General features: G+C 50.4%; 2 protein-coding genes across 6 annotated transcripts in view; both read left to right on the top strand.

The window, feature by feature from the left end:
- The window catches only part of MSI1 (musashi RNA binding protein 1), a gene marked incomplete at both ends in the record, with an annotated part of 28,699 nt that extends 24,142 nt beyond the window's left edge, over window positions 1-4,557 (top strand). For 2 of the 5 annotated variants that reach the window (XM_082007546.1, XM_082007548.1), the window contains 4 exons: window positions 661-717; window positions 3,671-3,739; window positions 3,865-4,019; window positions 4,516-4,557. In XM_082007546.1, the coding sequence (XP_081863672.1) occupies window positions 661-717; window positions 3,671-3,739; window positions 3,865-4,019; window positions 4,516-4,557 (323 nt within the window). Of the gene's footprint in view, window positions 1-660; window positions 718-3,670; window positions 3,767-3,846; window positions 4,020-4,515 lie in introns of all 5 variants that reach the window. The other 3 variants (XM_082007547.1, XM_082007549.1, XM_082007550.1) reach the window with 3 other exon arrangements.
- A 5,644-nt stretch (window positions 4,558-10,201) lies between these two features.
- PLA2G1B (phospholipase A2 group IB) lies at window positions 10,202-12,085 on the top strand (the record flags this gene model as incomplete). Its single annotated transcript, XM_082007647.1, has 4 exons — window positions 10,202-10,235; window positions 10,316-10,475; window positions 11,218-11,345; window positions 11,964-12,085. 4 exons carry the CDS (start codon window positions 10,202-10,204, stop codon window positions 12,083-12,085), a joined length of 444 nt encoding a protein of 147 aa, XP_081863773.1.
- Window positions 12,086-12,933: the final 848 nt, after the last annotated feature.

Raw genomic sequence — 12,933 nt, forward strand, 5'->3', positions numbered from 1 at the left:
CTGCTCAGAGCTTTCTGGGGCCTCTTTTCCCTGTTCTCTGTGAGGCAGGGGAATGAGATAGAGCACACTCAGGGAAAAGACTCTCTTGCTATTTTGTAGAGAAGTGGCAACTCTGAGCATCCTTTCCTTACTCCATCCCTCAGTGTGATGGTTTATATATGAAGTCTTGATGTTAGGGGCTGGGAATGGGAAACTTCCTCTTTGCCTGAGGCAAGCCCAGGCTGACCATGGCTGAAAGCTGCTGTTGCCTCCTAGCTGTCTGGAAGCTCTCTGTGAATCCAGTTTATGGGTCTCAATCACTATGGCTTCAAGTGCCTCATTGTAAACCCATGCCCAGATGAGTGTGGCACGTACTGAGCACTCAGTGGCATTGCAGCTGAGAGCTCAGACTAGATGGGTCACAGAGCAGTGCTCCAGGGCAGACCTGAGGCTGCACAGGGAAGCTTGCACTTGCCCTGCCTTGGCCAGATTCCTTTCAGTCTCCAGGGCAGGGGTCCAGCATCTTTCAGCACCAGTTATAAATTAGTTTAAAGAAGACACTGGTCTGGTCACAGTCCGGCTGCAGGCTGCTCCCCCAGCAGACCCCGGTTGCTGTCTCTCTGCGGGGTCTCCCTCAGAGCGTTTGATGAGTTCCTAAGCTGTCTTGCATTTCATTTTTAGAGTTCCGTGTAGAGCGGACCCCTCTCCCGAGTGCCCCCGTCCTCCCTGAGCTCACAGGTCAGTCCCGCTCATTTCCTACACTCAGAAGCTGGAAGGGGAGAAGGGGGCTTTGGGCTGTTGTAGTGGTGTCGCTGCTCCACAGCCTGGTGCAGTTAGACTATTTCCTCTTGCATTTGTACAAGCTCCATCCAAAGCTGGGGCTGGAAAGATGGAGAGGCAATCAGAGCCATGTGTATTGCCTCTGAGAAGGGCAATTCAGGTCATACCAAATGAAGGCATTTAATCCTTAGATGGCGTTACCTGCTGCTTGCCTCCTTTTTAGCTCCTTGTCCCAGGCTGGGTGTAAACCAGATACAGAAAACTGCAGAGACCAGAGTGAATTCTCAAAGGTCTACAAATGACCTTTACCTGAGCTGCTGCAAGAATGAGATTTGGAGTGCTGGGAGGAGGGAGAGGGAGTGGGGGCACTCCTGGTTGCTCTAATCCCGTTTGCCTGCACAGCAGGGGCTGCAGGGAATGCTTTCCCTACTTGGGGTGGTGCAGGTCCCCAACTACTCCCACATGAACTGCCCGGGCAGAAGTGAGTGTGGTGGGATGTACAAAGTCCTGCAGTGCCCGTAGGGAACTATGGAATGAAAGAGGGGCAGAGGACCATTCTCCAGAGACTAGTCCTGGCTCAGTGTCCTCACAGTGCAAATGCCCTCCAGATCCTCAACCTCTGGGTTGTGTGCAGCGTGCTCTCTCTAGGTGATGTTCCTTCTGTCTGCTCTCCCTTCCATGGCCATGTTTTCCCCAGCTCTGTTATGTCCATGGTTTTTGTCCTAGAAAAGCAGCTTTGTGTAGCACCCTGCTCCCTGTGTGCCATCTCATTTCTGTGGTGTTCCTCCTCTCCAGTGCTTCCTTGCCTCCACCTGTTTCAGGGTTTGAATCTCTCTGCAATGGGTGTCTGCAAAAGCTTCCTGAGAAGCTCTCCTGGAATTATCAGTACCAACAGGCTTGAAAGGGGGTTTCTGTGGCACAGAACCGTGTTGATCCTCAGGGAGTCCCTGTTCTGGAGGATGCAGAGGTTGGCAGCCACCAATGAACAAATTGGCCTGAGGAAGGTAGGGGGAGACCAAATCCTAGCTCCCTCTTAACAAAACCCTTCCCTGACGCCATATATGCAACTGCATAAGCACCTGACCCTCAGCCTCTGAGCCTTTTGGTTGCCAAGCAAAGGAGCTGTGGGTCCAGTTGTTTTATTTACATGTGTGTTTTCCAGAAAAGCCCATAAAATTTGCAGAGGAGCATTGGTGACTTGGCAAAAGTGCTTTTCCCTCCAAGGTCCACCCCCAGCTGCACTGTGCCTTTTCCTAGTGGAGGTGAATCGCCCAGGGCCTGGCTGTCACCAGTGGCTGGGGTGCACCACGGCTCTGTACAACAAGCAGTTATTAATGCTGCTGTCCTGGCTGGGTGCCATGTTAGCTTACAGTCCTGAGTGTCTTGCTGAAGTACCAGCTGGGGATCGTGGCATTCTTCCCTTCCCGTTACGCTTACCTACTGTTAAACAGTCACTGTGCAGCCTCTTGGCTAGGCCAAGAGCTGCGATTCCCATGTATAGGCTGGAGTTGGTCCCACGAAGGGCAGGGCCCCCTTCGTTCCTACAAAGGCCCGGCGAGCTGTGCAGTGCTCGAGGGCCCTTGTGCCTTCAAGTGGATGCGTGTGTGTAAATGGGCTGCGCTTTATGGGCTTGGCAAGTGGAACTGAGATGAGGGGATGGCACAAGCAGGGATGATTGCTCCAGCGCGCAGGCAGCTAACATGCAGGTGTTTTGTCATCACAACACAAACTCGCTGTCTCAGTAGCTAGACTGCAAAGGCAAGAAGGGTTTTTCCTGGAAAAAGAACTGGAGTCTTTTTGAGAAGACCTGGCCTCCTTTCTCAGAAAAACCGCATTCATTCAGCTGTGTGTTAGGGACTTGACACAATGATGGGGCAGGAGGGTGGCTGCCAGCAGCCTTTCCTCCCCGGAACAGCATCTTTGGGGGTGATGCGAAGCAGCAACATGCTCACGTTGGCCCAGGGCCTGTAATGAGCGGCTAACCCAGATACAAGCCTCATATGACGTTTGCTTGAAACAGGCTGGTGCCTGCTACTAAATATTCCCTTATAAGCTAGTCTGGGTTTCAGCCTTAACGGGATTGATTTGTTCTGACCTCTTTTTATGGTGCTCTAAACAGAATCACAGTGAATTTCACATTCAGGCATGAAATGCTGACCCAGTCATTTTAAGGGCAAAGAGAAACATACTGGCTAGATGCCTCCTGCCCTGAGGGCTGAATGCCTGTGGCAGGAGAGTTGGGAATTAGAACTGCTACATATAAATTAACACTTATTATTTTAATTAAGCCATTTCTAGTTCCTGCTCCCTAGGTATACGTTTCCTGCTCTTCTACAATGAACAGCAAGGGTTTGAGCAGTTCAGGAGCAAAACTCAGGGTAGGGAGGATGTTGCGTCTTGAGCAAAGTAGAGAAATAGGGAGAAAGGGGCTATTAAACTGTTATTCAAGAATAGTACCAAGGGACAGAGAGGAGGAGCTGAGCCTCAGGACGCTGGGCTGTCAGCTGCTGTCCCCGAGCTGCTGTGTCTCTGCACATTTACAGCCAAAATCTAGATCTGTAGCTTCAGATTAAGTGCATCTTGCAAGCTAAGTAGCGACAGGATACATCTGAAATTGCCCACTTCTAGTTCAGCTCTTCCACGTCATGCCCTCAGCTGCTCCAGAGTGTGGGCTTAGCAGAGCTAAGTGATCTCTGGCTAGTGAGTTCCCCCAGACATTCGCTGTGCAAAAGGATACTAATAAATGCAGGGCTGTGCACTTCCCTATTGTCATCCTTTTATGTCCTGTGTGATGCACTAAGCTGATACGTCTGTGTGGGCCTGGTGTTTTGCAGTGGGAACTGAAGGCTCCTGTTGAGGAGTTTCCCATGTAGCCACAGTGCCCCTCAGATGCCTGTTCCTTCTTTTCCAGCAATCCCCCTCACTGCGTATGGACCAATGGCGGCAGCAGCAGCTGCGGCGGCCGTGGTGCGAGGGACAGGTAACTGCCACTTTCCTCCCCAGCGCGGTGTCCTGTCATGGAGGTTTGCGATGGGCTGCGGGAGGGGGGTGGGACGGGGTTGCATTTTTGGGATCTTCACTACGTAGTTTTGCTGCCTGCTGTAGGTTCCACCCCCAGTCGCACCGGTGGATTTCTGGGCACCACCAGCCCTGGGCCGATGGCAGAGCTTTATGGAGCCGCCAACCAGGACTCAGGGGTCAGCAGTTACATCAGCGCTGCCAGTCCAGCCCCGAGCACCGGCTTTGGCCACAGCCTAGGGGTGAGTGTTCCCTGTCAGGCTCTGTGCAGGCGGAGGAAGATGGAGAGTGGCACAGCCAGGGGAAGGGGCTGCATCTCCACATGGTGGTGGGGGTGAGCAGCAGTGGGCGGACCCCTCTCAGCCCACAGCCTGCTTTCTGGTTAAGAAATAGCACCTGCTGCAGCATTTGCCATGCCACCGCTGAGCCCCAGACCACAGACCAGTGGCGCAGGATGGAGTGGTTCACTTGGAACCTGCATCCCTGGCCTCCAGTGGCTCTCCCTGACCACCACTCAAGGTCCTAATCTCCAGACCTTTCCCTGATCTGGCCCACGCTTTCCAAGAGCCTGTCTTGGCCCCGATGCAGTGTCCTGCAGTGTGATGTGCTCTTTAGACCTGGCACATCCAACTGAAACAGGCTTTCCCAGCATTTGGGCCATGACTGGGTTTGTTGTGGTAGTAATTCTCCTTCGCTTTTGTTTTGTTTAAAAGTGGGGGTTTAATTCTTTCTTCACAGGGTCCCTTGATTGCAACAGCTTTTACCAATGGGTATCACTGAAGCTGGGGACCAAGGAGGCAGGAGGTAAGAGAGCTTCAAACAGGAACGGGTAATGAGAGGAGTGAAGTTCTGAGGTAGCCCCTGTGCTTGGGCTCTCGGCAGGAGCTGTGGATGCCGCTGTGAGGCTCACCAGCCCGTGGGAGGAGTCCTGCAGCCAGCCTGGGGCTCTCTTTGGCACCAGAGGGTTGTCAGGTTGGGTTCCTACCTTATGCTCCCCAGTCTGGGAGTGCTGTGGAGAGGTCACTTAGTGTCTGGATGCAAAGAGGAAGGCAATGGGAGCACTGACAGAAAGAGGAAAGGTCTGCAGGGTTGGGCAGAATCACAACCCACTGGTGACCCTGAGAGACAAGCTTGACTCACCTGCATGGCGGGGGAAGCCTCTTCGATGCAGCTGGTTGTTCTCACTGCTGCTGAGGCCCCTTCCTCTCCTGCCAGGCAGAAGGAAAATCTGGGTCTAATCAGTTTTGTTTCAGGTCCTCGGATGGGCCTGAGAGGGAACTGGTGGATGGTCTCTGCTTTGCAAACATGCCTGCAGTTAGCTGGCTTAAAATTAAAAAAAAAACCAAACAGCTTTTCAAAAAGGAGGGCAAAAACTTGCAGGGAGCAGTGTCCAGACAGGAGCCGATGGCGGCCTGGCAGGGCTGCACTGAGCTGAGTACTGGAGGAACAGCTGGACCCCTCTGCGTCACAGGCCTCCTGGGGGCCAGGAGTGCCACAGGTCTGGGCAGGCAGGCTGCACGGCGTGTGGGGCCTTGTTTCCCAGGCGTGCACGTTGCCATTAAAGATGGAAGCACCTCTGCTGCCCTGTCACTGTGCCAGCGAGATGCAGAGCAAGTCTGTGCTGGGGCAAGTTTGGGTATCGAGCATTTCTGTCAGATCACACCGGAAGAAGACCCCAAGAGAAAAGCTGTTGATTGTTCTAGATCCTGTCCCTTCCCTCCCCTGCTGTGTCCCGCAGATTCCCCAGTGACCTAACCGAGGACAGCGGCTGGAGGATCTGGTGAGCCTCGGGGGATGAGCCAAGGTTACCTTTTTCTTGAATCAAACTGCACACTGCCGGCTGGCTGCCAGGCTCCTGCCGCCCTGCCCCGATCTCTCCATTTGACCAGACCACACTGGACTGAACCCGAGGAGATCATCTCGCTTTCTTACTAACCACCGACGGTTTACGCTTCCCCCTTCCCTGCCCCCAGCCCACCGATTCTTCTTTTATTTATTTTATTAGCTGTTAGTTTTATTTTTTTATTTTATTTTTTTATCTTTTTTTGGGGCTACCCCTTCTTTTTGTTGTTTGCTCTTTCCCGAGCTAGTAGACATATTTTATGAATTGGCTTTGTGATTGTGTTAGGTAGTTTTTATTGAGGAGTATTTTTATTTGGCTTTGAAACTGTTTGGAATATTTTCAACTCTGTTGTTGTTGTCGTCAGTGTTTTTAAAGCACGATATGTAACAAGAATGCAGTTCTGAAGGGAAGAAAGAGACACAGAGAGAGCAAAGGCTGAGAGGAACTGATGTATTTCTATTTTTTTTAAAGAAACTGTTTTTAATTGTTTCTGTTTTGTAAATGTGAGGCTTTGAAAAGTATGAAACTCCAAGGATCTGAAAACGTTGGACATCGCTATGGAACAAAACAAATGTATATTTTGCTAAGTGAAAAACACTATCCTTACAGCTGAAAGATTTTTTTTTTTTTCTCCCTAGGTTTAGTTTTAACGTGGGGTTTTCTTTTTCCTCCTGTATAATATGTAAATATCGCGAGCTGAACCTGGCTGCTGCCTGCAGCCTGGCTCCAAGGAGCAGCTCCAGGTCCTGGACTTGGTGCCGCAGTGTGAGCAATACTCTCCAGCAGAATTCTGACAGGACTCCGTTCTTTTTTTGTACACCTTTTACTGTAAGATTTTAAGACCTCTGATGAGATGAAAGGGGGGGTGGGGGCGGGGGTGAAACGTACCGGCCATCGGCTGTTTTGCTGAGCGGGTTAAAGCTGCTTCCAATCGCTCGATGTACAGACTCCATCACTGGGCTCCGTAGTGCCAGCCTCTGGTTTGGCTTTAGGTAAAGGGCTTTACCGCCATTGCTTGTCTTGGTTACTTTGAAAGGAATTCACTCTCCAAACACTATTGCTTGTGTCAAGATTTCCTGGGAAAGGGGATCCTCCTCGGGAGGTGAGGGTGTCGGAAGGGCTGTCAGCCAGGGCCAGGGGGAGATTTGGGTGGTCATTCTCTGAAGGGCAGGGCGCTGGGTTGGGGAGTCATTAACGGGGGAGAAAAGCATTAGGGTGGTGATTTGGGGGCGGGTTAAGGGCTTCTCAGGGATTATATGAATTATAGAATTGCAGCTTCCCATTTGCTTTACTCTGTTCTGAAGACTGTGGGAATTTGTCTGTTGTCCTGTGCAGGGGTGATCTGGTCCCTTCTCCAGAGCCTGCTGGGGCTTCCCCTGGCACAGTCCAGCCCCCTGCTAACAAGCACTCTGCCAGGGGAAGCCTCCAGCAGGAGTACATGGGGCAGGTTTGGGTCTGGATTTCAGTGAACCAAAGACCTTGTTAAGGGGGGTGATTAAGCCTTTTATTAAGATGCAGCCAAACTCTTTTCCCAGGGAAATAACAGCTTCATCTTAAGTTTTAAAAATCATTCCCTCTCTTCCCCCAAACTGAGCCCCTGTAAGGGAGAGGGGCATTTAGAATAGGACTGGGAGGGCGACAGTGCCCGCAGGGCCGCCCTTCTCTTCCATCCCTCCCCGTCTGCCGGAGCTTGTTCTGACCTGGGCGATGCGTTTGGAGAGTTCTGTTTAGGTAAGAGGGTACTTAACAGATCAGTACTGAAAACACAAAGCAATAATTTTTGTTACTGAGACAAGAGTCTGTATGTCTGTTTTTTTAAATATTTCCTAAGTAAAGAAGAGCTGCATTTTATTGGGTTTATTTTTATTCTATATACTTCAAATTTGGGTCTGCAGACAGCGCTTTCCTCCCTCTTGGTATATGCGCTGAACTGCTTCCGTGCCCCCTCCAGACATCCAAGGCCAGCTGTGCTGCTGCTGGGCTGCGATTCACTCTCTGGCCAGTGCTGCCACTGCCTGGAGGCTGGGGCTCCGGTTTCAGGGTGGGCATTTTTTTAAGAAGAAATAAAGCTGTCTTTTTAAGCCAGTAAGTTATTACACTCCAATGTTTGTTCTCTCCACACCTGTAACCCTTTTTCCAGATTTCAGTTTTAAATTCCTAATAAATTATTTGAAAACTGTCCTTCTCTCTCATTATTTGGGGGTGGGAGATTTTCAGATGGAGGAGATTTCAGGTGAAAGTGGACCTGGCAGGAGTCGTATCCTGCCATTAGGAAAAAAGCCCCAGGCAGGGCCCTGACTCTGTGTTCTGCTCCCAGACTTTGGCAATGGCCCAGTTTATAATGGGAGGCAGATCTGGCTTTAACAGAGATTGTGTCTCTTCCCTACGTTACAGAGGATTTGTATATGTATTTGTAAGTTCAAGAAAGGAGGAGATAGTGCGGTCCTTAGAAGTTTGGCTCTCATGCTCTGGATTCAATGACTACGGTGCACCAAGAAGGCTAGATCTAAGAAAGTAACATATGGAAATGGGAAGGAAAGAAAAGTCCTTAACAGACAAGACTAAGAGAGAGAGGTGAATTCTAACAGTGTGAAATAGTAGGCAACCCTGTGCAACAGGTCTTAATTATAGAGGATTCTTAAAAATAATACAAGGCTCAAGCCTGTAAGTTTAGGAACCAGTTGTAAGTTGGGATGGCCTCACAAGCAGACTGAGGACCAGCGGCTTTGTATGCAGCACAGGTTGGGAGAAACCAAAAATAGCATTGGTGGAAAAATCTTTACCCTGCTGGGATTTTTCTCATGAGGCACTCTTGTAATGCTCATGTGCTCACTTTCCCACACTTGGTGATCCTCTTGTTGAATTAAAATGTATGAAATCCAAGATAAGACAGTATTTTTGATTTGTGACTTTTTTAAGAAGGCCAGTTTATTGGAAATTTTCTTGGCAACATCACTAATAAATAGGACATTGAGAAGTGAGGAAAAAGGAACCAGAGAGTCTTAAGGTCCACAGGTAAGAGAACAGAGAAATAATTTTAAAAAAAGGAGTAAAGGTGGCCAGAGTAGCAAAGGTAGAAGAGAACACTTACACGGATATTGAAGGGAAAGTCAACAGATTGATCTGTGGGCAAAAGATTAAATTATTTTTTTTCTGAACTAACTATGGTACAGACTGTCCTTTACCTCAGCCTTTCATGTTTGTTCAGTGTTCTGTTAGGACATGAGAATTTGGAATCTGTAACTCCACATCGGTTTGGCTTTAGGTAACCTGTGAGTGGGGAATCCCAGAGAATCAAGAGAGCTTGTGAGAGATCAAAAAAAGCCAGAATAGTTCTAGTTGTTGAACAGCATGTCTACCTTTAGCTATGGGTATGTCAACATCCTATGGATACTATAGGGCACCCTGGCAGTTTCAGCTACTATGAGATGGAAGATGTCCTCATCACCCCTTATAGAAACATGCATTTGAACCTACTGAAGGGAGCTGAACCCTAAGCTTCCTGAATAAGCACTCTGGTATATTAGGCTGTTGCAGAAAGGTAGGACTCTTCCTCTGCTCTTAAAAACCGAAGGCTTGTTTGGTGCTTTAGAAATAAATGCAGACTCTCACTATCAAGTGAGCAGCCTAGGATCTGTATCTTGAGTATGCAAAAATGCCAAACCTATAGCCCTGACAGTGTTGGAGCCTCTGGGGTCTAAATATAAATGCAGTTATTTTGGACTTACCCCATGCTGACTCTAGGAAGCTCTTTCTTGCCCATCTTTTGATCTTCTTTCAGGGTTCCCAACTCGCCTCATGCCTTAGCATAGAGAACCAAAGGGCTTAACTGGATTCTGCTTTGGTGCTGGAAAAAACAGAAACTGCTGTCTAAGCTACTGAAGTCTGCTGTGTATGTTGAAACTTTTAAACCCCGTTCATTTCCGGTATAACTCCCTTAAGGTCACATAAAACCAGATGCTATTCCTTGTTGAAGCCAGATACAGAGGCTTTCCTGGTTGCTTGGCTCCTGTTTTTTTGCCTAGTAGTACCTCTTTCTCCTATATGGTTTTGAAGTAAAAAACCAGCTTGAATTTTTTTCAGTTCAGCTCATGCCAAATTGCCATTTGAGGTGAATGGATGACCTGTACCTTATTCTTTGAACTAGGCCAGGAGAATCCATGGAGAGATACAGGATTAATGGTAAGTGGGATCCCATGAAAAGAGGATGCCAGTACAAGTAGGATGGATATTAGTGTGCCACCAATTTCCAACGTAACTACCACACTACTACTATTTTTCTACTAGAGAGACCTTAAAAACACTCAGATCTTTCAGCCTGGCTTCTAATAGTAGCATTAAAAGAATTTAATAGCAAAAATCTAGAGAACAAATATTTGCCTTCCTGGCTTTCAGAGATTTAGCTCCACTGGCCTTCAACTGATCATGTCACGACCTCCTGCCCACAGCCTCTGATGGAAGAAGTCTGCATTTAGTAACATAAATACTGGCTTGTTTATCTCATACCCGTGTCAAGGTGAGCTTGTCTTATAAAGAGACGCATTTTCTTTAGCACCAGGCTCTCTGTCAAGTCCTCCAAGAATGAAGTCCCTGGCCCTGCTTTTCCTGCTGTCTGGTGTGTAGGTGGCACTCATCCCCCAGCACCCCTGGACTGGTAACACCATCCTTAACTCTAACCTTTGTGTCCCTCCTCAGTGGGTGCAGCCAGCGCTGCCGTCTCACCCATGGCCATGTGGAACCTTCGCAGCATGATCAAATGCACCATCCCGGACAGCCATCCGCTGCTGGAATTTGCTGATTACGGCTGCTACTGCGGCTTGGGAGGCAGTGGGACACCAATGGATGAGCTTGACAGGTTTGTAAAACTCTGCTTTGACAAACCTCTTCCCTTGCCTGTGCTTTCATGGTTCTGCACGCCACGTTCATCTCAGCTGGCCCTGCCTGTGAATGTTCACAAAACTCTCCGGCTGCTGTGAGTGAAGCTTTCTCTCAAAGACCAGTTCAAGGAAAAATGTTGTGTAACTTCACACCTTGATGCCTTATAACTAAGAGAAAATATAATCCCAACAACTCTTTTTTTGCTTCTGCGGCAGCTAACCTGCACTTTTTCCAGCATTTTTTTTTTGCGGCAGTGCTGTGCCAGCAGCCCAGACACAGCTCTGTGCACCCACTGCCCTGTGCATGACCATCAACACATGCAGAGCTGAGCTGCAAGATGCTAAGAAGGGGCTTGGGCAGTTTAGAGATCACACAAAACTGACAGCCTAGACGCAGTGAATTGTGTCAGTTGTTAGCTCTTCAGCTACTGGCCATTGACAGGGAGTGTAGGGTAAATGCTGTCTTTTGCTTTCTCTGTGCCCAACGGACAACTCTGTGAAGATGCTCCAGTAAGTACATGTGTACCAGACATCTCTTGGACCATTAGCTGGCAGAACCATGTCCCTTTGAGGTCCTTCGTGTCTGCTCTCTTATCACTGGGTATCTTTTTTTTGTTGTTCAACTCCTTGTCAAAGCAATACTAGCGAATTTATGTGTCTTACAGGTCAGATGAGTTTGCATTTCTAGTATTTTCTGCCTTTTTCCTCCTTGTTTCCCAGGTGCTGTCAAGCACATGACGAATGCTACTCGCAGGCAAAGAAACTAAAAGCATGCAGATACCTTCTGGACAACCCTTACACACAGTCGTACAGCTTCAGCTGCTCCAACAGTCAGATTACGTGTAACAGTATGTCCACTTCCATGTCACTCCGCTTCAAACATTGCTCCAGTCTCTATCCTGAAGGAACGGGGCCGCGTCGCACTGGATGTGTCTGTGGCAGGAGGGCGCGGTGCACGTCCCTGCCAGGGGGCTGGCTGGTAGAAACGGGGCACCTGACACGGGCACCGAGTGAACATTCTTCATTACCACACAATTTAAACTTTATGGAGGATATACGGTATCGCAGTACATAGGGCAGCCTGTCCCCTCTTCAGGGGATTGAGTTCCTGTGGTGCTTTTCTGGGAGTCCCTTTAATGGCGGTACTTAGGTGGTCAGCATGCTAACTGGGAAGTGTTCCACAGCTTCTGCCAGATACTTCTAACGACAATGGAGCTTTTATAGGACTCTCAAATGGAGATAAATAGCAGATAGGCTGGCAAAGAGAACTGCAGGGAAGGAATGGCGGAGCACGGAGGTTGCATGCAGCCTTGAGGCCAGAGGGTTAGCGGGGAGAAGTACATACACCTCCAAAAGGATGGCAGCAGTGAAACGGCTATGCCCTGGCAGCAGAAATGCCTGCCAGAGCCACTGCGGTGCCTGGTGAAGGAGCTGCAGGGTCTGACCGCTCCTGCTCTCTCCTCCAGGCAAGAACAACGAGTGCAAGATGTTCATCTGCAACTGTGACCGCACGTTGGCCATATGCATGGCCAAGGCGCCCTACAATCCCGAGTACCACAGGCTGGACACCAAGAAGTACTGCAAATAGCCGTCCTCGCGCGCCTCCTGCCGCTCAGGGCAGCGAAGGCCCGCGGCAGCCTGGCACTAATAAAGGCCTTGCAACGACCGGGGGGCTCCCGCCTCCGCCTCGCGCCGCGCTGAGGGGAATGGCGGGCGGGCGGCGGGGGTGGGACCCGGCTGCGAGGGGAGGAGAGTCTCCGTCCCTCTGCCCACGGTCCATTGTGGCGCGTGCGGCGCCTCGGCGTGCTTTGATTGGCCCTTGGAGGCGGCGGGGGCGGGGCTGGGGGCCGTGAGGGGACGCTCGGGCGGCGGAGGCGCGAGGCCACGAGCAGGTACGCTGCACGGGGCAGCCCCGCCCCGCTCTCGGGGTGCGGCCCCGCCCTCTCCCCTCAGGTACCTGAGGCGTGAGGGAGGCGCTGAAGCTGTTCGCTCCCTTTTGGGTCTCCTCACGGCCGCTCTTCGGGCCCCGCTGCCCTCCCGGTGAGCCCGAATGGGAGGCCCTCTTACTCCTGGGGCTGCTTAGAGTGCTGCTGCCTCTTTTATGGGTGTGTATGCCTCGGGGCTCGGCTGTCTGAGGGGCTTGAGCCATTTGTTTGGCTGTTTGCTGCTCCGAGAGGCCCGTATGTGCTTACCCTGGGGAGGCCTTCTCCTGCCTAGTGGTGCTCCTGGTCAGGAGCTGTAGGGGAAGAGGTAACATTGGCCTGGAAGTCACTGGAGGGCAGGGGTCCCCACTGAGGGAAGATGTCTGCCCCAGCTTGCCTGTCCCAACAAGGTCCTGCACCAAAGCTTCCACCCAGACTTGGTGCTGTGACGCTACAGAGGCAATTTTACTGGCAGAGGCTCTCAGGAGGGTGTTGGTGAGCTCCTGTGGTAGGG

Source organism: Phaethon aethereus (assembly GCF_964289735.1).
Source record: "Phaethon aethereus genome assembly, chromosome: 17".
NCBI classification, from domain to species: Eukaryota; Metazoa; Chordata; class Aves; order Phaethontiformes; family Phaethontidae; genus Phaethon; species Phaethon aethereus.